The 25644-nt window shown below is 36.4% G+C and overlaps 1 protein-coding gene across 4 annotated transcripts in view; it reads right to left on the reverse strand.

Annotated features, from left to right (window-relative positions):
• Positions 1-636: 636 nt before the first annotated feature.
• kcnab2b (potassium voltage-gated channel subfamily A regulatory beta subunit 2b) overlaps positions 637-25644 on the reverse strand; it is a 42894-nt gene continuing 17886 nt past the window's right edge. For 2 of the 4 annotated variants that reach the window (XM_016549114.1, XM_016549116.1), the window contains exons 2-15: positions 15014-15057; positions 14832-14869; positions 14106-14185; positions 11781-11825; positions 11189-11233; positions 10311-10354; positions 10114-10200; positions 8744-8788; positions 6908-6993; positions 6482-6602; positions 6278-6372; positions 4723-4843; positions 1828-1916; positions 637-762 (exon numbers count right to left, since the gene is read on the reverse strand). In XM_016549114.1, coding sequence (XP_016404600.1) covers positions 673-762; positions 1828-1916; positions 4723-4843; positions 6278-6372; positions 6482-6602; positions 6908-6993; positions 8744-8788; positions 10114-10200; positions 10311-10354; positions 11189-11233; positions 11781-11825; positions 14106-14185; positions 14832-14869; positions 15014-15057 — 1030 coding nt within the window. In that variant the 3' untranslated portion in view covers positions 637-672. The remainder of the gene's footprint in view (positions 763-1827; positions 1917-4722; positions 4844-6277; positions 6373-6481; positions 6603-6907; positions 6994-8743; positions 8789-10113; positions 10201-10310; positions 10355-11188; positions 11234-11780; positions 11826-14105; positions 14186-14831; positions 14870-15013; positions 15058-25644) is intronic. The other 2 variants (XM_016549115.1, XM_016549118.1) reach the window with 1 other exon arrangement.

A 25644-nucleotide genomic window follows, 5' to 3' on the forward strand; every position in this document is an offset into this window, starting at 1 on the left:
AACCTGGAAGAACGTTGGGTTGAAGTTTAATGTGTTTTTTAATGTTACAAATGTATTAATAACAAAGTCTGTTGGCTAAAAACAAGCACCTAATATGTTTTTTTATGTTACCTTTTCCATTTTTGCTGTTTCATAATTGATTTATTTTTATTTAATGTTGGGAATGCAACATGCATCAACCATCAAAACGAGAAGTTTTTGAGGGCTCCTTGTGGTTTTCCGACAAAATAAAAGCTTGATAGTTTAACATTTAAAAAGTTAGAAATTAAGACATCCATAAATATTAGTATATTCACTGTACTGTAAAATAAAATCACTATTATTAAATTTTTTTAAATACTCAATTTTTTATTTTACAGTAATTCAATAGTACAACAGTAGTTCAATAGTAATAGTAATATAATAAAATACATGATTTTACAGTTGTATTACAATAGTAATATTCATTTTTTATTTAGTAATCAAATTCATATTTTTATATATTATGTATCTTACTGATTTAAAATCTTTTTATTATTTGCTCAAGATGTTTTATTTGTAACCGCAATTTGTATTAAAATACAACAACAACAACAACAATAATAATAATATTAATATAAAAAAAATAATAAAAGAGGTTAATGGTCAAAGCTCAGAGAAAGAAGCAGGTCGACAGTGTCACTGGCTTTCCTTTTAAGACCGGTAGTCCTTTTTACTGTAGGGCTTGTTGCCTAGGATACTGTCCACTTCATGTGTAATTGATGATGATAATTTTGGAAGAACCTGGAAGAACGTTGGGTTGAAGTTTAATGTGTTTTTTAATGTTACAAATGTATTAATAACAAAGTCTGTTGGCTAAAAACAAGCACCTAATATGTTTTTTTATGTTACCTTTTCCATTTTTGCTGTTTCATAATTGATTTATTTTTATTTAATGTTGGGAATGCAACATGCATCAACCATCAAAACGAGAAGTTTTTGAGGGCTCCTTGTGGTTTTCCGACAAAATAAAAGCTTGATAGTTTAACATTTAAAAAGTTAGAAATTAAGACATCCATAAATATTAGTATATTCACTGTACTGTAAAATAAAATCACTATTATTAAATTTTTTTAAATACTCAATTTTTTATTTTACAGTAATTCAATAGTACAACAGTAGTTCAATAGTAATAGTAATATAATAAAATACATGATTTTACAGTTGTATTACAATAGTAATATTCATTTTTTATTTAGTAATCAAATTCATATTTTTATATATTATGTATCTTACTGATTTAAAATCTTTTTATTATTTGCTCAAGATGTTTTATTTGTAACCGCAATTTGTATTAAAATACAACAACAACAACAACAATAATAATAATATTAATATAAAAAAAATAATAAAAAGAGGTTAATGTGTGTGTGTAATGAGCTTTTTCTAGGGCAATAACTGTATAAGTGTTCAGTGGCTTTGAGGTATATTTATACTCTTAAATATTGATTGGCTTAAATATTTGCTTAAGCAATATAGCCCTGACATTGCTCTGTAATGAAAAATAAATAAATTCACCAGAATTATTTTTGTAATTACATAATACATTACATATTCGCATTTATATTTAATTTATATTGTCTTCTATTTCAGAATTTCTGGTGTGAACAGTGAAATCTCATCATTAATTAAAAAATTCTAAGCTCTAGCTTGTTTAAAAAAAATTACGCAATGCTCATTTTCACAGCTTGTTACGTCACGTAGTTGTGCGATTGCTGTTTGCGAAAACCTCAGCATTTCATCAATTGTTTTTGTGTTAACAGAATGAAAAGCTTTGTTCATGTATGAATCCTGCTGTGAGTGGCTCACCTGAATGGCTCCGATGTTCTCCATCAGCTGCTCAGTGCTGGAGGCCCCCAGCAGCACACAGCTCACCCCCTCATTCCTCAGACACCACGCTAGAGACACAGCAAAGCACAGACACTTCACATCTCTCTAAACAGTCAACAGAAAGAGTCTAGAACTGTAAATGTGAAAGCCATTTGAAAGCTCAACCAGAAATCTGGCCTCAGGCAAAGAGCTAATTCTCTAGATATTAGATTTTCTAAGGAGAGATGAAAGCAATTCAGGCCTGTGTGCTTTTTATATAACCAACAATGTCAGAACACCGAACAGCAAAAAGACAGAGGTAGGTGTACTTGACAGAGTGCTAACATGTGTGGGCATTAAACTTGAACTAAGCAGTTACTGCTGAAGCAAGTGCATTTTAAATCATAAAAATAAACTTGAGTTTTGTTCCATTACAACTGGCACACAGGAGAAGCTTATTTTAGGCTCTAACCAGCTATTAAACTCACTTGTCTTAAGCTTGGACAACTTATTTACTTATTCAAGTTAATGCATTTTCTTTGTCTATACAGTAAATCCACAACATTTTTAATCTCTAAATATCCTTCTTCATTCAGACATAATTAACATTATAGAAGTAAACTGAGTTTAATGTTAACTTTGACATTTTAAAAAACATTCACAGGTTGTAGAAAACCACATCACATTAAAACCGTCCCACCACAAGAACAGACACACAATCAAGTACCAAACAATGTGTATCTGGTCTGCAGTTAGCAGTCAGCACTAACCTACTGAACACCTGCGGTTACTCTGACCTTTACTGCTAAGGTTATATAAATGATTAGTGTGGATATAAGCAACAAAACCTGAAGCTACTAATCTAAAATGTTGCAATTATCTATGCTGTTTCCCCTTTAATGAATGATAGTCATCAGTTGATTTGTTTTATTTGCTTAATGTGTTTACACAACTAGGACACATTCCTGGACTAACATCATTTGTTGTTCCTATAAAGCAAACACTGACCTCTGTGCTTTTGGGACAGGTTTAGCATTACACAATGGCAGACTTTTGAATTTTAGTCTGGTCCATATTACAACTTATTCTGCTCAAGAACAGCCCACTAAGCCAGGAAGAGACCACCTGAACAACAAGTAATAATCCAAAGAACCACGGGTAACCCTGCCTTACACATTGAAATACACAATCGAAAGGAAGGTAACAAAAGCCGTCATTGGGGTGGCATCCTTTTAAAAGGGACACTTTTGTACTTTATATACCCCTAGGGTGTGCATTAGTACTTTAAGCGTACAGTTTAATATCTTAATGGTACATTTTAGCACTGTTTGAAAAAGGGCCACCCCAGTGACAGCTTTTTAACCTTTTTTTTTTTTTACATTTGTATACAAAAGACAAGAAATCAGCATTTAATTATACTCACTTTCCATCTAGAAAGGAATTCTTATGGATATCTAGTTTTCTTACTACTAAAGGCTGGAATACACTACATGACTTTTAAAACCTGAACAGATTTGAACACACTGGGCATCATACACTTGCTGTGCACATACAGAGTAAACTAAAGATCACACACTACCAGACTTTCATGTCATTGCAAACGCAACAAACTCACACAGAAACATGAACCTCCTTGATAGAAGAAGCATGAGAAATATAAACAATGTGTTTTAAAACCTGCGGAAAATATCAAACATGTCCACCCTGTATAGATTCAAAGTCTGAAATGACAAAAATTCAAGTCTGTTCCCATCACGCACTATGCAATTTTTTTTGTCAATACCAATTGCCCAAAATCTGCATACTGTCTCTGACTTTCACCAACTAGCATTGACTCCTCCAGAGACCAGACTGCAAATTGAGGCAAAAATCTGGGCAAAAGCTGTCCAATGTATTCCTGCCTTAAGTGCCTTAAAGGGATAGTTCACCTAAAAGTGAAAATTACCCCATTATATACTCACCCTCAAGCCATTCTAGGTGTATATGACTTTCTACTTTCAGACAAATTCTATCGTAGCTGTATTAAAAAAAGTCCTGGATCTTCCAATCTTTATAATGGCAGTGAATGGGGGTTGAGATTTTGAAGCCTAAAAAAAGTGCATCCATCAATCATAAAAAGTGCTCCACACGGCTCTGGGGGTTAATAAAGGCCTTCTGAAGCGAATCGATGTATTTGTGTAAGAAAAACATCAATATTTAAAACTTAATCTCTAGTAAATGCCACTCTCTTGTGAATGTGCATACGACAGTTAGTGGAAGCTAGATATTATGGTTTATAAAGTTTTAAATATGGATATTTTTCTTACACAAACGCATCTCTTCGCTTCAGTAGGCCTTTATTAACCCCCTGGGGCCGTGTGGAGCACTTTTTTTATGATGGATGGATGCACTTTATTGTGCTTCAAAATCTCGACCCCCATTCACTGCCATTATAAAGATTGGAAGAGCCAGGACATTTTTTAATATAACTCTGATTGTGTTCATTTGAAAGAAGGAAGTCATATACACCTAGGATGGCTTGAGAGTGAGTAAATCATGGGATAATTTTCATTTTTGGTTGAACTATCCCTTTAAGCTAAACATTTAAAGCACTTACGACTTTTAAAGACTTGAAGCATGGACCAGGTAAAATTTATTTACCAGCATTACTTAATAGGGCCATACTGGTCAACCAAACCTTAACCCATGGCATCAGGTCAGTGAATGGAAAAACCTCTGATTGGTTGACAAAGTTCAGGAACAAAAACAGACATTAGTTTGCCAACACAAGACCCCAGACAATAAGACACGGGACAGAAGCAGGAGACGAGGACACACAGCCTGACCTGAGCTCCAGGCAGGCAGACAGACAGACAGACAGAAAGAGAGAGAGCAGCAAGGCCCGGGCAGTATTACCGATGGCCAGCTGGGGCAGCGTGCAGCCCAGCCGCTCTGCAATGGCCTGCAACTCTTTCAGCTTCGCCTGCTGACGGCGGCCTTCCTCTCTCAGGATCTTGTCCTTCAACCACTGGTAGCCCTGTTTCAAACAGACAGCACACCTGCTCAGAGAGCCACACACCACCGGCTGATGAGCCACAGGAATAGCTGCTGGATATTCATTGTGTTTGTGAAGTAATGATGGAATGGATGATATCTGCACACACAGCCACAGGAACATGTTTTATGAGCGGGTGCTGATGGGATAGTGCAGTGGAAATATGATGGGTGCCAGGCCAGCTGCCTAAAGGTGGTGAACATCATACTTCTCAAACTTTTGCTCAACTGATCATACTCTCACAAGAAATAGGACAGGGCTATGTTGTTGACATTAATTATTAATCATTAAATGAGAGTTGTATAATGTTACAATTTATGCTACTTGCTGCTAGACAACCTGCATGCTGTTTTTTTTTAATGGATCACACACACTACTGTTCAAAATTTTAATAGTTGGGAAGATTTTATGTTTTTGAAAAAAGTCTCTCTTGCTCACCAAGACTGCATTTATTTGATTAATTAAGTGCAGTAAAATAGTAATATTATGAAATATTATTACAATGTAAAACAAATGTTTTCTATTTTAATACAAATAAAAATGTAATTTATTCCTGTGATGGCAAAGCTGAATTTTCAGCATCATTACTTCAGTCTTCATTGTCCTTCAGAAATCAGTCGAATATGCTGATTTGGTGCCCAAGAAAAATGTCTTTGTTGAAACTGTGATACATTTTTATCAGGATTTTTTGATGAATAGAAAGTTTAAAGGTACCGCATTTGTTTAACAATAATATAAATGCAATCTTTAATGTCACTTTTAAACAACTGACCCCAAACTTTTAAATGATAATGTTGATTTTTGTATAGTGTAAATAATAGTAGAATTACAATTTTGGGGGTGATATTTCAAAATGATTAACAAGCACAAAACTGTAAAATATTTAATTTAATCTGCAAATAAATTTTAAACTATTTTGAAAATATGCATGCTACTTTTCATATTTTGAATACTATTCAATGGAATATGTACAGTATACAGTATGTATACGTTTGGATTTTACTGCTTTTTATAATTTTTTATTTGTAATTTTGTTGCTTCCATACTTAATTCTAATCATGTATTATCATGCAAATTATGTAGATTAATTAATTATTCTTATGCATACAATGCAATGTACAGTAAATAAAATCTTTCAGAAATCAAAAGCACTCAATGGCTGTGCGTAAAGTTATGTATGGAAAGCCACTATATCACAGTAAAGAAAAGAGAAGAAACACAAATGTTTGTGCATTCATCTACACGCAAATGTGCAGATGAGTTGGAGCACTTCACAATCCAATAAAGTGATAGAAAAAAAATCCCAAAATACAAACGAAAACTCAAGCAAGGCCTTCATTTAAAACACACGCAGTCATCAATGAAGACCACCACCAACAACAGCCAGGACAGACGTAACACATAGCCGAGGAATACCTTGAGAGAGGCTCTGGAATAAGGAGGCACACCGCTGTCATACTTCCCTGAGATGATTCCACAGGCCAGCGGAGACCACGTCATGGCTCCCACACCTGCACAAATCAACCAGCCACCATTACAACAACTCCGTTACTTCATTCCATTTTCTGAGGTTGCATGAAAAATAACGTTTCTCTAGCAAAAAAACACACACACACACACCTATCTTATGGAAGAGTTCAGGCAACTGTACTTCCACTTTTTCTCTCTGAAACATGTGATATTCGGCCTGCTCACAGACAGGTGGGATCAGGTTAAACTGTCGCGCCACAGAGTACGCCTCCTGAAAAACACAGATTCACAGCTGCTCATAATAGAACAAATCCATTTATATGTGTGTGCAGATTTCTTTATCATCAAAAGCATCTCCCTACATGCACACGTAAGATCGTTTTTTTTCTAGTTGTATATAAAACAAAGATAACTGGAGGATGTTTTACAAGAAAATACTATTTTAACTTACCATGTTACTTACCATTGTTACTTACCATGTAAATGTAAAAGTTGTTTAGAAGTAAATTCTATACCAACATTTTTCAGTGCATTAGACAATAAAACAACAACAATTCACTGTGCTTTCATACCCACCATAATCTCCATGGAGCTCCAGCGGGACGTGCCCCAATACATGGCCATTCCCTGGTTAATCACATGGGTCATCGCTCGAACCGTCTCTGCCAATCACAATATTAACTATCAAAGTCCGGACAACACTCAGATATTGAGGGACCGAGGAACAAAAGCAGATGTGATCAGAGAGTATCTGAGAGATAGTAAGACGACCGCAATACACATAGCTAGTAAAAAACAAGGACATATATAACAGTAAAGTAATGGAAGTGGAGCAGAAGTACATTCTGAGAAGCAACAAAGGCCATTATTCATATTTTCTTTATACAAAGTGACAGGGCATTAAAAATGGCCCGAAGGTTATGCATGTTATAGTAACTCTACTCAAAGAGTTTCTCAGTGGGTGGAAAATAAATCAGAGTGCAACTCCGGACTGCATGACATCTCCACAAGGCTGCATTTCATTGTCATTTCGCAGAGGAGCAATTTTCCACGGTCCAGCCTACAATCTACTTCATGTCATGAGATTATTACACTGCTGCATGAACATATCCTATTATGAGAAAGAAACCAGATAAAATGGATTAAAAAAAACTGTTAATAATAGAAAATATCTGTCAAGTGCTATAGCGAACACTGAAGTAGTTTCACACAAACATTAATTTAAGAAGTAGCAGGTCTCCATCCTTCAGACTTAGATTCTCGAAAAAGTTTCGATTAGCAACATTTTAAAGGATTCCAAAAAGCTGCTTGTTTAAAAATGCATTTTGTGGGTCTATGTAGTCTCTACAGTCTCTTTTTTATAAACCCACATTAGATGCCAATATATTTACTGAGTTCCTATTCACATAGTTTACTGTTACACATTTCTGTATTTTATACAGAAATTCCCACATATTAAACTGCAAAAAAAGAAAATATATACTTAAATAGACAAACATAATCAAAAAGGTCATATGACAAATCATCCAATTATTTATTACTATTATTTAGTAAGTAAAACACTGCAGGCAGGAGAGGACAGCATTCACAAACCTCTAGTAAATCAAATTTCCAATCTGTACTAACATATGAAGTACATATGATGTTCACATGGTAGAATTTTTGCAATTTACCAGTCGCAGTTTATGTCTTTTTTTTAAAGATTTGTGAATAATATCAGTGTGAACAATTAGTAAACAAAGAGAAAATATCAAAAATGACAGACGCATGCAAAAAAGAGAGTAGCCACTTGCAGTAATAAAATATTCGCATGCAGGGAAGCGGAGGACACTGCAGTCAATCATCTTGCATCTTTTTCTATTGGTTTTAAGAAAATCCAAATATTAGGCTAAAGCATAGTATGAGCAGAAGCAGGTTAAAGTGTTTTAATATATTTAATTATTTACATTTCATTATAATATGAGTAATATATGCAACTGTATTTATGTCTGAACTGACAGAAAAAAATAAACAAAAAACAAGCGAAGCCCCAAAATTGATCCGCTCGACACCTACATAACAAGTGCATTTCTAGGAAAAATAAATAATGGAGAAGATGTTAAAATGGAATGAATGGTAAATATTCAACAATAAAAAAATGGATAAAATGGATAAGAAAAAGACACTATAATCACGGGTCAGTAAGATGCAATGACCTTCTCCAAATTTCACTTGCAAGATGGACAGGATAGTCAAAGAAATCAATCATTCTACGGCATACAAGGTTTAATAGGAACTTCTGGAAATCTTCAGCATTTTATGGACAAAGTCAGGTTTCTCACACCAGGAAAAGAGGGCAAACTATCACAAATCAAAGCCATAAAATGCTTTTGGAGACAGGAGGTCAAAACTCTAACTGAGGGTACCATGTACCTTCTATGATGAATGTTCTTGATTTTGAAGTGTTAAATGGATCTCCTGGTGATAAACAAACAAACAAAAGTCTATGAAAAGAGGTTTACCAACCAGCAAATGGAATGAAATCTCTGAAGAAAAAAAAAAAAAGGTAGCAGAACTGGACCAGAGCGGATTCTGCAAATCCACGCTTGAACTAACGAGGTCTGTGCACAAGCACGAGCAACCATGACCACAGAAGCATCAGGCTCAGTCTCAATCTGTCCATATACCCCTCACAGATGTACAGCATGGTATCGTCACAGTTTAGTCAAGTTAGGCTCAATTAACAGCATTTGTAAGATGTCGATTACCTCAATTTCATTTCCCATCCCTCATTTTCTTTAAAAAAAAAAAAAGACGAAAATAGAGGTTACACTGAGGAAGTTACAATGGAAGTGAATGGGACCAAAGTTTGGAGGGTTTAAAGACAGAAATGTGAGGCTTACGATTTTATAAAGGCACTTAGATTAATACTTCTCTTAAAACGCAAGCATTATTTGAGCTGCAAAGTTGTTTAGATCAGCATTTTGGGAGTACTTTAACATTCCATTTAACTTCCATTATAAGTACCTCACTGTAAGCCAGATTTTAGCCCTTGTTTTAAGGAAAAGGAGGAACAAATCAAAATTAATTTCTGTGGTAATGAAAATGATGCGCTAAATGATGTCAACTTGAATTGACCTTGTATTTGTTTAATATCTCACCATTCTTAAGGAGAGGAGCATTATCAGCCAATCAGGACTTTAAAGAAATGTGGGGACGAAAACATATTGGTCTGACTCCATTAAAGCTACCATGCTATAGTGCTGTGAATATGCTAAGTAAACTAAAATCTTTCAGTCATGCTGCTTCGGTTGTTTAGCCCTCTAAACTATTGCTTTCTATAATGAAAGATCTACTGCGACGAGATGTAGATGTACTAGTCCACTTAATGCGTTTGTAAAACTCTCCAAAGCAAAAGCATGCACTCTTCCTCAACTAAATTATAACTTGACTCAACCATTAAATGCATAATGGATGCAACTGCTGTGATGCAAACTTGAATCATCTTGACAGCACACTTAGACAACATGCTCCATTCACTGCTCAATGTTCCGAGACAGACAATTAATTATTCCGTATGACATAGTTTATTACAAAATGAGTGGGATGATTAGACTATTTTTGGAACTTTTGCACCGTAAAGGTTAAACAACTCTCTGCCATTGGTCTCAATGTGTCTGATCTCTTTTATGAGTTGCTCTGATATAGTCCCATGCTTCCGTGCAAAGCAGTTAAGTGAGCCATTCCAGTGCTGGGAGTCAAAGATGCAAAAACTATCCCAGGATCCCATCAAGCACACCTACCTTCCATTGGCGTGTTGGGGTCAGGTCTGTTAGCAAACACTACATCCACATACTCTAACTGAAGTCTCTCCAGTGATGCCCTTAGACCTGAAGGCCAGAAAAACAAAGACTATTTAAAGCTGAAATGTGCTATTTTATTTTAACTACATTTCCCTTTCCATTTATCTGCAATCATGAATATTTTTAACACGACTTACCCTCTATTATGTGCTTTCTGGACAAGCCTCTCTCTGTTTCTGCTCTGAAAAACAAACAAGAATGTGACATTTAAGTATTACTACTTAAGCTTACTGGATGTGTTTTTAAAGTTTTTGATGTAAATTCACCTCTATTTTCTAAAGTCTTGTTATTGAACTCATTGTGAATGATTCTTTAATTATTAAAAAAAAAATTGTTTGACCTTGTTATTTTTAATGAAAATGTCAGCTTGATCTTCCGGTGAAATGACGGACTTCTCTCTGGTGACGTATGTCAGACTTCTCCAATCATTTAGTCAGCTTAAATCCCGCTGGCATTCAGATCTGCCTTCATCCAATCAACAAATAATGCACAGTCCCCATCCATTTTTTTAAATAATCCACTCAAATGTATGTCACAATACTGAAGAAAACATCTATTGCTACTTCTGTTTCATTGCAAATTTAATGTGATGCATATGTGCAGTGGTGCACACATAATAATCAGTGATCCTTCTCAGGTAAATTTACTAAAGGTCACATTTAATATGGCCACTGATTCTGTATGTGAGACTAATTAATATCAAAATGTAAGCACAGTGGCAATTTAAACCCATTAATGTTTGATGGTGACCTCACATCAGTGCTCGGCTTTGGCCTTTAATTTGCCCTGAGTGAAAGACCACAGCTCAGAGGGGGGATTCGACCTGGATCATTCTCCAGTGAGGGTCTGCAGGACTTCCCTTACTATATCCCACACACAGCTTCACACTACTATGAAAGAGACTATCATTAACCTGCTTCCCCTGTTGCTCACGCGGTCGGGGGAAGGTATGAATCATAGTTAACCTCTTTCTGACACACACACACACACACACACACACAAGCACAGCACTTACTTTCCACCCCAGTATATCTTGGTGGTGATGACCAAACTGGAACGTCTATGAAACACAGGAGACAAAGTGGTTGAAGGCGAAACAAAGGCAAGGACGGGCTACAGGATTTTAGAATAAATATAATAATTTTGAATTTGAAATATCTTTTCTGTTAAAGAAAAGTACACTTCTTTGCAGAAGATGATCTAAATAAGCGGCTTTTTTTTTTTTTAGAATTTTCATGTTAAAATATTCTCTTCTCCCAAGAGAAGACTTTTTGAATACTTGAAACTGCAGTCATGCCATGTTTCTAAAAAGGGCGAAAACTTGGGTCCAAAATTAAGACATCTTTCCCCGGGGGAAAGTGGCTTTTCGCCTCAGTGCTTGCATACAGTGAATGGTAGAATGAATAAAAGTTAATGTCCCCTTAAGTGCAAACTCCACATTAGTCATTCACAAACTAACAGGAGCTGCAAGGTACAAGCAAGCATCAAGTCAGCAGTTATTCTGACAGTCTGAAGAGGAGAAAACAGCACACAAACATAGCACATCACAGCAAATAAGAGTTCGAGAATGTTCAGAACCCTTAAAAACAGCAAATCAATATGTTTACCTCCATCCTTTCTTCTTGATGATACTGCCGAGAACCATTTCAGCCCTGCAAGAAAGCGAGAAGCAATTATCATGCTATTATTTTAGCCTAAACCTTCTCCTCCTCACTTACATCACAGTCGGTGAGCAAAAGCGTCCTCTACACTGGGGGATTCCCTGTTCTCAGCTTCCAGAGAATTAAGCTAATGAAGCATTCACTTTACAGCAATATGAAAGGAACTCCCAGTGTAAACACAGGCAAAATACTTCATGTTTTTTTTCCTCCTGTGAGCAGATTTTTAAAAAGGGGAGAGACTGGAAGGGAGGGAGAGCTTCTAATGACAGATGTTACATTTTTGCCCTCAGGACCAATGTGTTCTTCATGAATGGTTCTCCCATCAGGCCTAGTCATCCCTTTGCAAGAATGTGAGTCCTTGTGACAGCTTGTAACAAATGAAGAGCTATTGTAACGTGGGCTCAAGAGGGCAGCAGATGTCCACAGACAAACTCACAAACAGTACTAGTCTTCGTCTTTTATTTAACTAGCAGTCTAGATGAGTAAATTCACCGTTTGTGAAGACGGCGAGTGTATGTGTATGAGAAATAAAGGTCGGGTAGTTCGTCTGTGCTGAAGTATTTACAGTGCTGTCTTCATCATTCTGCACGAGCCTCATCGCCAGCTTGACATGGCATGAAACAGATGAAAAATGCAACAAAAACACTCCGCACACACACACAAACGACATATATAAGGTTATGTCCTTTAACACTCGTGAGGTCTGCCTCATTAAAGTGCCTTTTTTTACCGTCGAGTGGATTTCCACTGAGTCAGGCTATTTCCGCTCAACTTTATCAGCAATTCCCTGACGTTACAGCTCCACGGCATTGCAGAAAATAAAGACGTCACTGCTATATTTACTGCAAGCTAGCAGGTTTTGGCTATTTAACTTTCCATCTTTTTTTCTCTTCTTGCACAAATGAATTCTGCTGACAAACACTAACTTCTTTCACTAAGTCATCTTAAACATAGATACCTAAAGTATACAGTAAACAGCATTATGTAGTAAGTATGAATGTTAGTGTAATGCAGGGGCGTAGCCATCATTTCAGAAGTGAGGGGGACAGAAATGTTTTTATATATATACAGTGTATATATATTTTAAAATGATTGCTGTGATCAAAGCTGAATTTTCAGCATCATTACTCCAGTCTTCAGTGTCACATCCTTCAGAAATCATTCTAATATGCTGATTTGCTGCTCAAGAAACCTTTTTTAATTATTATTATTATTATCAATATTTAAAACAGTTCAGTAAATGTTTTCAGGATTCTTTGATAAATAGAAGGATCCAAAGATCAGCATTTATGTGAAATAAAAAGCTTTTGTAACATTATACACTATACCATTCAAAAGCTTAGAGTCAGTATAATTTTTATTTTTTTGGAGAAGAAATTATAGAAATGAACACTTTTATTTAGCAAGGATGCTTTAAATTGATCAAAAGTGATGATAAAGACATTTTCATCTCGCCTTATTCTGGGTCCGAATAAAACATCAGATCATGCACAGACTATCATGTCTCTTTGAATTTAAATCTATATTTATTCACACCGGCTCTTGAAAACCTCTATGCGAACACACTTTTTTATGTGATATTAAAAGTGGGGGGGGACACGTCCCCCACGTAATCTACGCCCCTGGTGTAATGTATAACAATTCAGCAACTCATAAAATGAACAAATATAATACATAAATACAAATATGATACATTTTTAATTTAAATAAATATAAAAAGTATTTCAATAAAAATAAATAAAAATAATAAAAAATTTATTATATATAATAAAATGCATTAATACTAAAAGTGTTTTATATATATATATAACACCTTTAGTAATAATACATTTTTATACATGAATACCTATTGAATTTATTAGATGCTTCTCCAGGGCCATACCCTCTATGGACATTTAGGAAAACACATCCTTGCCAAATACCCAGAATAGAAGTCAATCTTGTTCTTCAACTTTAACATTTGGTCTCGACAATCTTGACTATTGTGTCACATCTTTGCTAAGCAGCACGAACCTTGTTGCAAAAGCTACAGTATAGAAAAACATTTTAAAGACATTTTAATAGCAAACAATGATTTGGCTTCCTGAAAGCATTTTTAGATCCATCAGATCTGTGAGAAAAGTAGGTCTATACACTCCTGTAAAAGATAATAATGTTGCTAAAACTAGAGTTAATACTTTACTAATCTCCTCATATATGTAAAGTGTAAATCCCTATCGCTCATGATGAGCAGCAGCAATGAATGATGGGAAATCAGTAAAGAGTACTCACTTCCCTGCCGCATACACCTCGGCTGTGTCAAACAGATTGATACCGTTCTCATACGCCAGCGTCATCAGCTGCTCAGCTATCTGAGAGAAGACAGAGAGAGAGGAGAGATGGGGACAGATCACAGATGGAGAGAAAACTGACAGCTGAGAGGGCATTATAGCTTTATGTTGTCTTCGGCAGTACAAAACTCAAATGACATGGTTGTAATTATATGTAATGCATTCTGTGCTGCTATTTAGTTACTGTACAGTAGAGGCTGATTAAAGCTGCACTTAAAGGGAAAGTTCACCCAAAAATGAAACTTTTTTTTCATTTTTTTTTCATTTACCCTCATGTCGTTCCAAACCTGTATGAGTTTCTTTCTTATGTTGAACATAAAAGAAGATATTTTGAAGAATGCTGGTAATCAAACAGTTGTTGGTCCCCACTGACTTCCATAATATTTCTTTCCCTACTATGGAAATCAATGGGGACCAAGAACTGTTTGGTTCTTCAAAATATCTTCTTTCGTGTTAAACATTCGTGTTATACAGGTTGGGAACAACATGAGGGTGAGTAAATGATGACAGAATTTTCATTTTGGGGTGAACTATTCCTTTAAAGCATAGTGTTCGTGTTATGTTTATTCAGGTTTTTATGCTTTGCTGCAAAAGCATGCTAGCATGCTAAATGCTATTGCCCAGTAATTTGTGAATAAACAAGAGTAACAATCCATGAAAACTCTACCTCATCTGTTATTTGACCACCAAACGTCACCCATGTGCCTGAAGAGAGAATTTATAAGGTAATGTCAGAGCGACACATGCAGTATTATATACTGTATCAGTGAATCCTAAGCTAATCTAAATTTCTGATATTTATAAGAGCCTAACAGTGATAGTACACATAGCATAGCTTGTTTTACTCACCCAGCCCTAGACATGATACCCGTAAGCCAGATTTCCCAAGGTTCCTAAAAAAATAGCAAATAGTTTAAGTCACATGGTAAAATTAAATGCAATAATTGCTGATTAATGCCAATCAATGATAAAGTGTTTCAATGTAATGCATAAATGTACTGTGATGTATAAATGTACTTTCTAATGTTTCAAACTGGTCTAAGGATGTATATTGTATTTGTGCCCTGTGGTCAGCACAGCAGCACAGTTATGAATAAATCTGAACTCGTTGTGTTTTCATTATGTGTAACCTGGGCCATAGGCTACATATATGTACTGTAGCAGTCTTTGTTTGTAACTCCCACTCACACACAGAGAGTAAGAGAGAATGTAATCCAGCCTGGATACAGCACTACAGTACCTTCAGCCCGATGAACCAATCAGAAGACCACATGGGTCTTTTGTTCGATATCTTTTGAGTTTGCAAAGAGCCAAGGTTACAGTGCTGAGCAATTACTATAAGACCACACAGTCAAGGACACAGACTGCTTTCATAATTACAGCTATTCAGTCAGCTGAAGGATGAGAGGCAATTTATGAATGGCACAAAACAAAGATGTTGCTTTAAAAGACCTTTTTATGGTTTCCAAATAAATAAAAGGCACAACATTACCCAGAAGAAACCAATCCAGAGTCATAAATTTATCCTTGAGAGACATTCCTACTGTACCATATCCTCCAGGCAAGTTATTCACCATGTTTTCATCACACACTGACAAAAATGTGTGTTGAATTTACATGATTTAATAAACAGAATTGGTTCACATAACTTTAACGTAAACAAAGTTATTTTGAAGAGACCAAATTAAGCAGTGATTTCATATGGTTTCCTGACAGGATTTAATTTTATATATATATTTTTTGTCACATCATTGAATTGTAAGATCCCAGATGCACATATACAGTACATTTGCAAGATGTCTGTTAAATAGCACTTCATCTGGAAAGCATCTGTTGTTTACAAACACCTGATAACCGTTTTAAAAAAATCAAATATCTTAAAGGCATTTTCTAAATTTCTATTTAACGTCTGACAGGAAGCATCCTAGAGACGTATTGCAGATAAATGAACACTCTAAAAAATACATCTTCCAGATGTAAACTAAACGCACATCAAATAGACGTCTCTGAGATGTACATGTGCTATCAGGGATAGTACTAGCTAGCAAATGAACTGTTAGCGTGCAATAGCACATTTTAGCATGCTAAATGCTAAGTCTGCTCCTTAAAGCATACTCCTTATGTACCGGTCCTCACGTTACGCAAAAGCTTCACTCTTCACCCCAATACCCAATGTAATATAAATGGTGAAAAACATCAGGAATATTAAACTGCTGTCACTTTATGAGTGTGTGTATTTAACCATTCAAGGCCTATAAAGTGGCAAAAACAACTTCGTTCAATACTCCCCTGCTCTATGAGCACCGTCTTCATATGCACGCACCTCTGACAGCGCTCAGAAACAGTTTCTCAGACAGCGCACGCATATTCTAGTGAAATAAGTTGTCTTTTGCTGCTGATTGCATTTTAATGGCTTAAAATGACTTGTTTTTAAACCACAATGCTCGTTTCCGTGACCACGTAGCACAGCAGTGTTACGTGAATGTGTAACCACGATAGAGACGACAGTCCAAAATCTCTACTGGTTGACAAATTTCTACCGGTATATCGCCCACCCCTACATGTTGTAAACCCGCACTCTAAAAAATGCTGGGTTATTTTTTTTTTAGCTTTTTTTTTTACCCAAATGCTGGGTTCAGCCTTTCGGGTCCTTTTATTAGGTTGTTTTTAATATTTTTTACCCAGGTGCTGGGTTATTATTATTTTTTAAACCCAAATGCTGGGTTCAGCTTGTTGGGTCATTTTATTGGGTTATTTTTAATATTTTTTACCCAGGTGCTGGGTAGTTTTTCTGTAACTAAGCTGCTGGGTCATTTTTAATGCTGGGTCATTTTTTTCTACCCAACCGCTGGGTTGAGCCTGTCTCCAAAGAAACAACCCAGATGCTGAGTTACAGTCAGAGCATGGGCTTTTCGAGTCCACTACAGGAAAGAGCTATTCTCAGTGCCGCAGATTTGGTGCACTTCTTCAGCGAAATAAAGGTTTGTATACATTTTATTTCATTTATAAAGTCTTTACTGTTCTGTAAATTGTATTATTTTACGCAACGCAACATAAGGACAAGGTGTCAGACAGCTGCGTCAGCGGCGGTCGTTTCACACGATGGAAATGCCTTTTGCCTTGCATAACAAAAATGGATTTTATTTGTTATAATTAGTTTAATTTGATGTTAAAATGTTCTCTAATCTCAGTACTGTTTGTTTATGGGCAGGTTATGGAGTCACGGCATCTTACAGCTACGAGTGAGATGCAAGGCTGCGGTCTGAAGTTCATAGTTCCCCCAGCGAACAGCAGCCCTTCACCGGCTTAGATTTCGGCGACACACCGGCACGCAAATTAGCACTATTTTGGTAAAAAGCGATTACAGAGAACGGTTGAATACACCTAAATTAAAATGCTACTTTTAAATGTTAAATTTTTTATGTCTAAAATGCTTGTTAAACTACTTTAAATGTATATAAACTATGCTGTATTCACCCAAATAAATTCTGTTTGTCTTGTATCTTGTCCATGTGTTCTTGCTTAATAATAAATGTTCATCCTTTGATTATTGCTGTTGCCTCTAGTAATTCTGTGTGATTATTAATTTCCAGTAAATTTTAAGCCAGCAATATAATAATTTTTAAACAATAGGCTAGTTGACTTAAATAAAACAACCCAGCATGTTGGGTAAAAACATTTAACCCAACCAGCTAGGTCAAAATAACCCAGCATGTGTTCTGTCCAATATTTACTTAGCGCTGGGTTGCCAAACAACCCATGTTGGGTTGTTTTTAACCCAGCATTTTTTTTTAGAGTGTGAGCACTTGAAACAATAGTGGCACAGGCTTGCAGTTTTACAATTAATTATTATGAATCAACCATAATAAATAATGTACAGTACATAATGTCTTGAAATATATAACCAGAATGCACTTATATGCACTTGCTCGAGTGCAGATTCTGAATGAAGGCCTGTAGTCATTGCATGTACAGTGTATCTATTACCTGTAAACAGGCTGTCATCAATGTCACCTCCAAGTGGCTTTGAACAGAACATCAGCGGAGAACTTATCAACTCAAATCAAATTATCAGTGAGCAAGGAGGTCCTGAAAACCAGTGATGAATTTTTAACTGGTTGGATGGAGATAGAGTTACAGGATGGGAGATCCATTGACCAGCCTGTGAAGGTGAACTGGCCACCTGCTGATGGGGCTCAAACTGATGCGCAAAGTCCTGTACATGTTCACATAATTGATCTTTCCATCTAACAAGACACAGGTTCCTCTCTGGCAGTACAGTGGTGTAGTGTTGAACATTTAAGCCTATGCGCTGGAGCTAGACGACAGTGGCTGCAACCAGAGAACAGAGAGAGACAGTCAAGCACGTCTTTAGCCCTCTTTAATTATGGAACGCAGCAAACTGTAGAACATAATCATTGGAGAGAATGTTCCCTTTAGTAGTTAAATGACTGAAATTAAAAGATATAATTTGGGATAATCATTTAATAGTATTCGGGTGGTCTGAAGCACCAATAATTGCAAATGTATAATGTGCTAATGCACAACTTTACAAACTCGTGTTCACGGTTCTTTGATGTCTGTTAATTTTCACAATATGCAGTTAAACAAATAAAATATTTAATATTTTTTCAGTGTTATTGTTCAGTTTAAAAAAATAATAATTTTTTTTAAATTTTATATTCAATTAATGACTTATTTTTTTTACCAACCCCTCTAGTTAATTCACAAACACCAGTTTGGGAAATCCTTTGTTAATGAACAGAATCAAACTATAAATTCACACATGCATACGAAGTAAATAAATAAAATAAATCAATAAATAAAGCAGACATTGTCTATGATCATGAAAAAATGACTAATATTTTTCTTCTAATTTTCATAAAATAGGCAACACTTTAATGCTTCTGTTTTTAATAAATATAAATAATTTATTAATAATAAATTAATGTTACAATATACCACATTTCTTTCTGTAAAAAAAAAATTTTTTTGTTTCATAAAAGACATTTATGTCCCCTGTTAGTCAACTGTCTTTTTGCTCTAACTATTGTATGGCAACACTGGAATTGAGAGCATAAAAACTCAAAAGTCACAGAATACCAACAAATTTCTAAACTCAAGCACATGGACAAACATTTACAGTAGAATGTGGTTGCACAAAGAACTCATTGACTTTCAACATGACACAGTCATAGGATGCCATCATGCCACCTGTAAACTAGCCTAAAATGGAGTTTGGTGTCGAAGAACTTGACTGGCCTGAAAAAAGCTCAGATCTGCTCAGGGACTGAGAAAGTGGTCTTCTTTTCTTTGAGCTCCTCTAACAAAAGTAATTAACTTTTAAAGGCTCTCTAATTGATTCACTACCTGGGGTTTCCTTAAAAGTGTACTTCTCCCTCACAAACCTTTCACTTTAATTGTATTCTGATTGAGCTGAAGATTGCTGGACAGGGTCAATGTGGCTGAACAACACAGGTTGCAGCCTGGGAAATGCTAGGATTAAGTCCCACACACCCCAAAAATGGCTTAGGTTGATTATTTAAATAATTGTAGTTTTCATTTGAAGGATCAAACACATACTGTGCAACTAGAGTCGACTGATTAACAAACAAATGACTCTTCTTCTTTTTTTAGACAATCAAAAACATGCTACACAACCAGTGTAGTCTGATTCATAAATAAATGACTCTGAGCCAGTTGTTTTTAGCAGCATGGCATCATAGCTACAGTTCAGCCCTTGCATCCAGATGGTTGTTGGTTCAAACCCTGAAAAGGCATAAATTGTAATCTATCAGCACCTTGAGAAAGACACTTACTCTAATGGCAGATTAAGTAAGTCTATTGGATGTCACAGTGAATAAAAGACTTATACTGTACTTACACTGAACGATTTAAATATTACAACTGCATGGATGATTCTGCTGGACAGATATGGAAACCCATTACTAAAATCAATCAACATATGAAGTCTGCAATCAATAATTCACCATGCCTTTAAACAAACCAAGCTTTCTTGATTTTCTAAGGTGAATGGCAGCAAAGCTACTCAGCAGAGTATGGGTGTTTAAAAGGCAAGTTCACACTGAGAGGAGAAACTCACTCAGTATCTCCCCAGAGAGCTGCACTTGGCTGAGGCTGCATGTGTGGGAAACACTGGGCCTGCTCCACTAATCTTTGGCATTCGTTAAAGGATGTCGACAGGGCCTTTACCACGGATCAAAATGGGTCTCTTAAGGCAGCACGCTGCCTACCTACACCATCACAGCAGTTGATGGAGGTACAGTAACTGGATAGTGCTGGACTGTGAGCAGACACTCTCACTGTTGCCCATTTAGGCAATCTTGAGTGTTTATAATTAGCAACACAGATTATTTAATGACAGATTGCACAGCAAGTTCATAAGGTCAATGACATGACGCTCATTTTTTGTGCAGATCAATTAAGATATTAAAAAGTACTTTAAACATACATCTCTCTATACATAGTATATGTGTGTGTATAAACTTTATTTGGGAGTTTGGCATTATCATTTTGTTTTAATCATAAAAGTGCTTTGCTGCTTATTAATATTTGAAAAACTTTGCTCTGCCAAACCAAAGCCATGTTGTGCAACAAACATACAGTACAGGGGAAAATATAATAATAAAATAATGAAAAATAATAAAAATAATTTAAAATTATGATTACAAATTATGTACTCAAATGTATTCAAGAAATTATATTATTTTTATAGTTTTTAATCTATGGTTACACCACAAGGCATTTTTAGAATTTGAACGTTTTTGGAAATCATATGAAACCAACCTGAATTTAACCTTGTGATATCGTTTTTTAAAATGTGGTCGATTCAATATCGATTCTCAAAGGCCACGAATCGATTTTTTTCAATATTTATTTCCGCAAACATTGAACATAAGATTTACGTTAATCTTATTACTAGTCTAATCCACTAGGACACACATTTTTATTCGTCATTTATTTGTCATTGACCCGTACAACATGGCACGGTTTGACTCCAGACTCCAAAACTGCCCTATGGCAGTCTCCACTTCATCCCTACGGCTGACCCAGACAGCAGATGTCTTAATTAAAGAACATGCACACACACACACACACGCACACACTCATACAAGCTCATTAGCATGGCAGATGAGCAAACACCCGGGGTTTCAGAGGGGTTAAGAATAGCGATACACACACAACACACATTTGACCTCACGCACATTCAATGTACAGTGAGCCACCAGGAATCCCTCTGAGAATGTTTTCATCATATCAAGCCTGAACTTTCAAACAAGATCCACTCAGGCAAGATAAAAAGCCAGTATATTCACTGTTCCCTTTCAGTCGGTCACTACGAGTCACGTCGTGACCGACGAATTGGGATATCGCTTCGATAGACCAATCTACTTCGAGTGTAAACTAAACGAGCCAATGCAATTATTGCATCCAGCTGCCGCTGATCACAGCGTGAGTATAATAAGGCAGCAGGTGCAATGCATACCAGCTTTTCGCTTCGGAGCCGAGCAACAACTACCATACGTAACCGAGACATTTCATCACTCCAGACTAAAAAAAGGGCTTTAAGTGGAAGAGTAGGAAGGTATGCAACAAAGTTACATAAGAAAGGCTGGGGGCACGAGTAATATGGTGAAAAGGATATGAGGGAAGTAAAAGACAAAACGTTAAGAAGAGTTAGGAAACCAGGAGGAGGATGCATCAACAAGGGTTTTGTAGGCTACGCTTCACTAGAGAACTACAGGCACGATATTGCCTAGGAGGCATGGGCACTTTATCAAAATGAGTAATCTTATCCCCACAGGGGCCCACTCCTCCCTGCCCAAACACTCCACATGGGGTGCCAAAATATCACAGTGTGTGGATGAAAAATGGCCTGTTGGGCAAATCTTTGCTAAGAAATGGTTTTGGAGTAATGAAGTGTATATCGATGAATTTAGAGGATAAAGTCACTACAGAAACAATGCTGTACAGGATTATTGTTGGATTAAGGAATTATCAAAAAAATTACAGAAAAAGGTATGCAAACTCAGCACAAATTTTGGTAGAGGTGAAAGTCACAATGCAGCAAAAAGGTGCACTACTGAATTCTGGGCTCTCTGTTGAAAGCTGTGGTTGAAACATAACATTGAAAGTAACTTGTGGAGGAACATTTTAAAATTTTTTGTTGTGTTTACTGTGTTGTCCTTCTGTATTCATCTTCTGCATAAAAAGAAGGTCCTTCAAGACATATCTCTGAAAAAAAAATCTGTCACCTAAGCATACAAAAGTAGAGTAGAATAGCATCATAATAGCAGAAACTTATTTTCTTTGTTTGCGGACATGCCAAAGGAGAAATGACAGAAGCCTGAAATTTTCCACCAAATCAAACTTGCAATCTATACTTTTTATGCAGTAGATCAACTGTTTGTTTACAAATATATATATATATATATTTTTAAAAATGGGTAAATATCCACATACTGAAAAAAATGCTCCAAAATTTGTAAAAATGGTGACATTTTATCCTCTATGTGTTAATGAGGAAATCTCTGCCATATTTCCAAGCTCAAACAGAATTTTTGACTGTTTTTCACATTTTCTTTGCTGATTTGGGGGAAAAATCAGTAGGATTCTGCATAGTTCTGCAAAAGCAGTTTCCATGCAGGCTTTTTTTTTTTTTTTTACAAAAATATAATATAAAGCGCTAGGGTTTGAGTCCCATGTAACACAAGTCACGACATTCAATGAAAGAGCTCAAAGCCTCATATAAACAACCTAAAGTGACATGTTTCGCACAGCAAATGCATTTTGATCTCACTTTGGATTTTGTTAAAGAAATCATTAATTACTCACCCTCATGTCGTTTCAAACCCGTAAGACCTTCGTTCAACTTCGGAACACAAATTAAGATATTTTTGATGGAATCTGAGAGCTGTCTGACCCTGCATAGACAGCAACGCAACTGAAATGTACCCAAGTCCAGAAAGAAAGCAAGGAGATCGGTAAAATAATCCATGTGACATCAGTGGTTCAACCGTAATTTTACGAAGCTACGAGAATACTTTTTGTGCGCAAAGGAAAAAAAAAAGACTTTTTCAATTCGTCTCCTCCGCATCACCCTGGTGCCATTTTGGAGAATATCCACTGGACGTAAACAGCGTATGCTGTTCTGTGTCAGCTGCGTCACGCCGGATCTGTTTCCTACGTTGTTGTGGTTTGATCTGAACGAAAACAGCGTAACAGCGTAAAGTCTTTTTTTTTTCTTCTTTTGCGCACAAAAAGTATTCTCTTAGCGTCGTAAAATTATGGTTGAACCCCTGATGTCACATGGATTATTTTACAGATCTCCTTGCTGCATCTCTGGACTTGGGAACATTTCAGTTGTATTGCTATCTATGGAGGGTCAGACAGCTCTCAGATTCCATTAAAAATATCTTAATTTGTGTTCTGAAGATGAATGAAGGTCTTACAGGTTTGAAACGACGTGAGGGTGAGTAATTAATGACAGAATTTTCACTTTTGGGTGAACTATCCCTTTAAGAAAATTAGTCGCCTGGTCCTCTCTCGTCCAACACTGTAGTCACTCCTCCTTTATCCTTCCGGAGCTCCTCCGTGAGACTCGAGACCGGTGAGTGGGTGCAGGTGTCCCTCATTAGCAATCACTCCACCGGCCTCGCTCCATTCCCACGGCTCTCGGCCCCGCCCCCACTCGTCACAGTTAGATTTAGGGTAGGGTTTAGTATTGTTGGTTTGATCATTTCAAATGTGAAAGAGCTTTAATGTTTTACTGACTTCTGAACTGCTATGACATGTACAACAACCAATGTAATAATAATACGTTGCCTTAGTTAAGTTTACCTGTTCTGGAGAAAAAAAATGTAACACTCTATTTAGCACCATTCACTGGACATTTCACTTTGAAAGTGTCGTGAAACATGCTATAAGCAACACAACATCATTTAGCGAAAATGTACCTATGGGCACAAGAAGACACATCTGCAAGAAAAAAAAATTATATCACTTATAGCACCTCTTGTAAAGCAATACTGTATGTACCCGCAGCAATGTATTTCAGGTTTTGCAGAAATGTAGACTGGGTTGAAATTTTGTTATGGTGTATATCTCAAAACATCCATCAATCCAGCACTGCACACGTCCTGTTTAAGAAACATCATCTTCCACTCTGGGGTCTTCCCAGTTAAGAGTGCATATTGAATTCATGGGTTTATCTTGGACAAATAAAGGGTAGCTTGCATAACTGGCTGGCCAGACTGAAGCAGTCCTGCTGTTTACTGCCCAGGGAACAGCAGGCAGAAACTGCAGCCCATTTGTGCGTTTATGTAATCACCAATTCAGTTTTCTTTCTGCAGGCCCCAGAGATACACACGCTTACACAATGCCTCAACACAACCCTCTTCATCATTCTCATTCTGTGTCTTTCGAATTTGTGTACAAAACGAGCACAGGAACCTTGATAATAGTCAAGGGATAATTGTAGCGCCCAGAGAGATACACGCCACAGAATGGGACGACAGGAACAAACCCTCCAGGTTGCATTTATCAGCTCATGACATTTCATGAGTGAGCATTCACAAATGTAAAACCACAACGGACGCAAGTCACACAAGTATGTAGGGTTTTTAAAGGTTCTTGCCTCAGGTGCATGTGCATAAACTCATCCTCACCACAATATGACGGGGCACATTTAAAGTTGGCTCATCAGACATGGAGAGGTTACCATGTTACTCATTCATAGTCTGTTTCTGTTCATCAACATCATTGCACTGTAGCTGCAAACTGCTGAGAGGAAAATTGTGACTGTCATAATTTCAGCAAAAACCCTCAGAGAATTGATGTGAACATGATACCAGATCAAACTTAAAGGGATAGTCCACCCAAAAAGATTTTTCATCTTTTCCTCTCCCTCATGTCATTCCAAGCAAGTATGACCTTTTTGTCTGTAAAAGACAAAAGAAGAATGTTCAAACATCTTTGGACCCCATTGATTTTTATAGTACGGAAAAAATCACTGAGACATTTTTCAAAATATCTTCTATTGATTTCCACAGTAAAAGCAAAAAGGCTCAGCATGGAAAACAAATATTCAGACAGTCATAAAGTCATAAAAACGGATAGACATTAAAGGGGTCATATGATGCGATTTCAATTTTTCCTTTCTCTTTGGAGTGTTACAAGCTCTTGGTGCATAAAGAAGATCTGTAAAGTTGCAAAGACTAAAGTCTCAAATCCAAAGAGATATTCTTTATAAAAGTTAAGAGTTACCATTTTTACCACGTTACCACGCCTACCTAAAACGGCTCGTTCTAACACGCCCCCACATATCTACTTCACAATGTGGGAAGATTTGCATAACGCCGCCCAACTGTTCACGCAAAGAAAGAAGGCGTAAATTTTATTCTCCCTGTAGTATTGTTGCCGCTGCAGCCATGTCCTGAAGACGCTGTGTGCTTCGTTGT

This window comes from Sinocyclocheilus rhinocerous, unplaced genomic scaffold (genome assembly GCF_001515625.1).
Source record: "Sinocyclocheilus rhinocerous isolate Xijiao unplaced genomic scaffold, SAMN03320098_v1.1 scaffold72, whole genome shotgun sequence".
NCBI classification, from domain to species: domain Eukaryota; kingdom Metazoa; phylum Chordata; class Actinopteri; order Cypriniformes; family Cyprinidae; genus Sinocyclocheilus; species Sinocyclocheilus rhinocerous.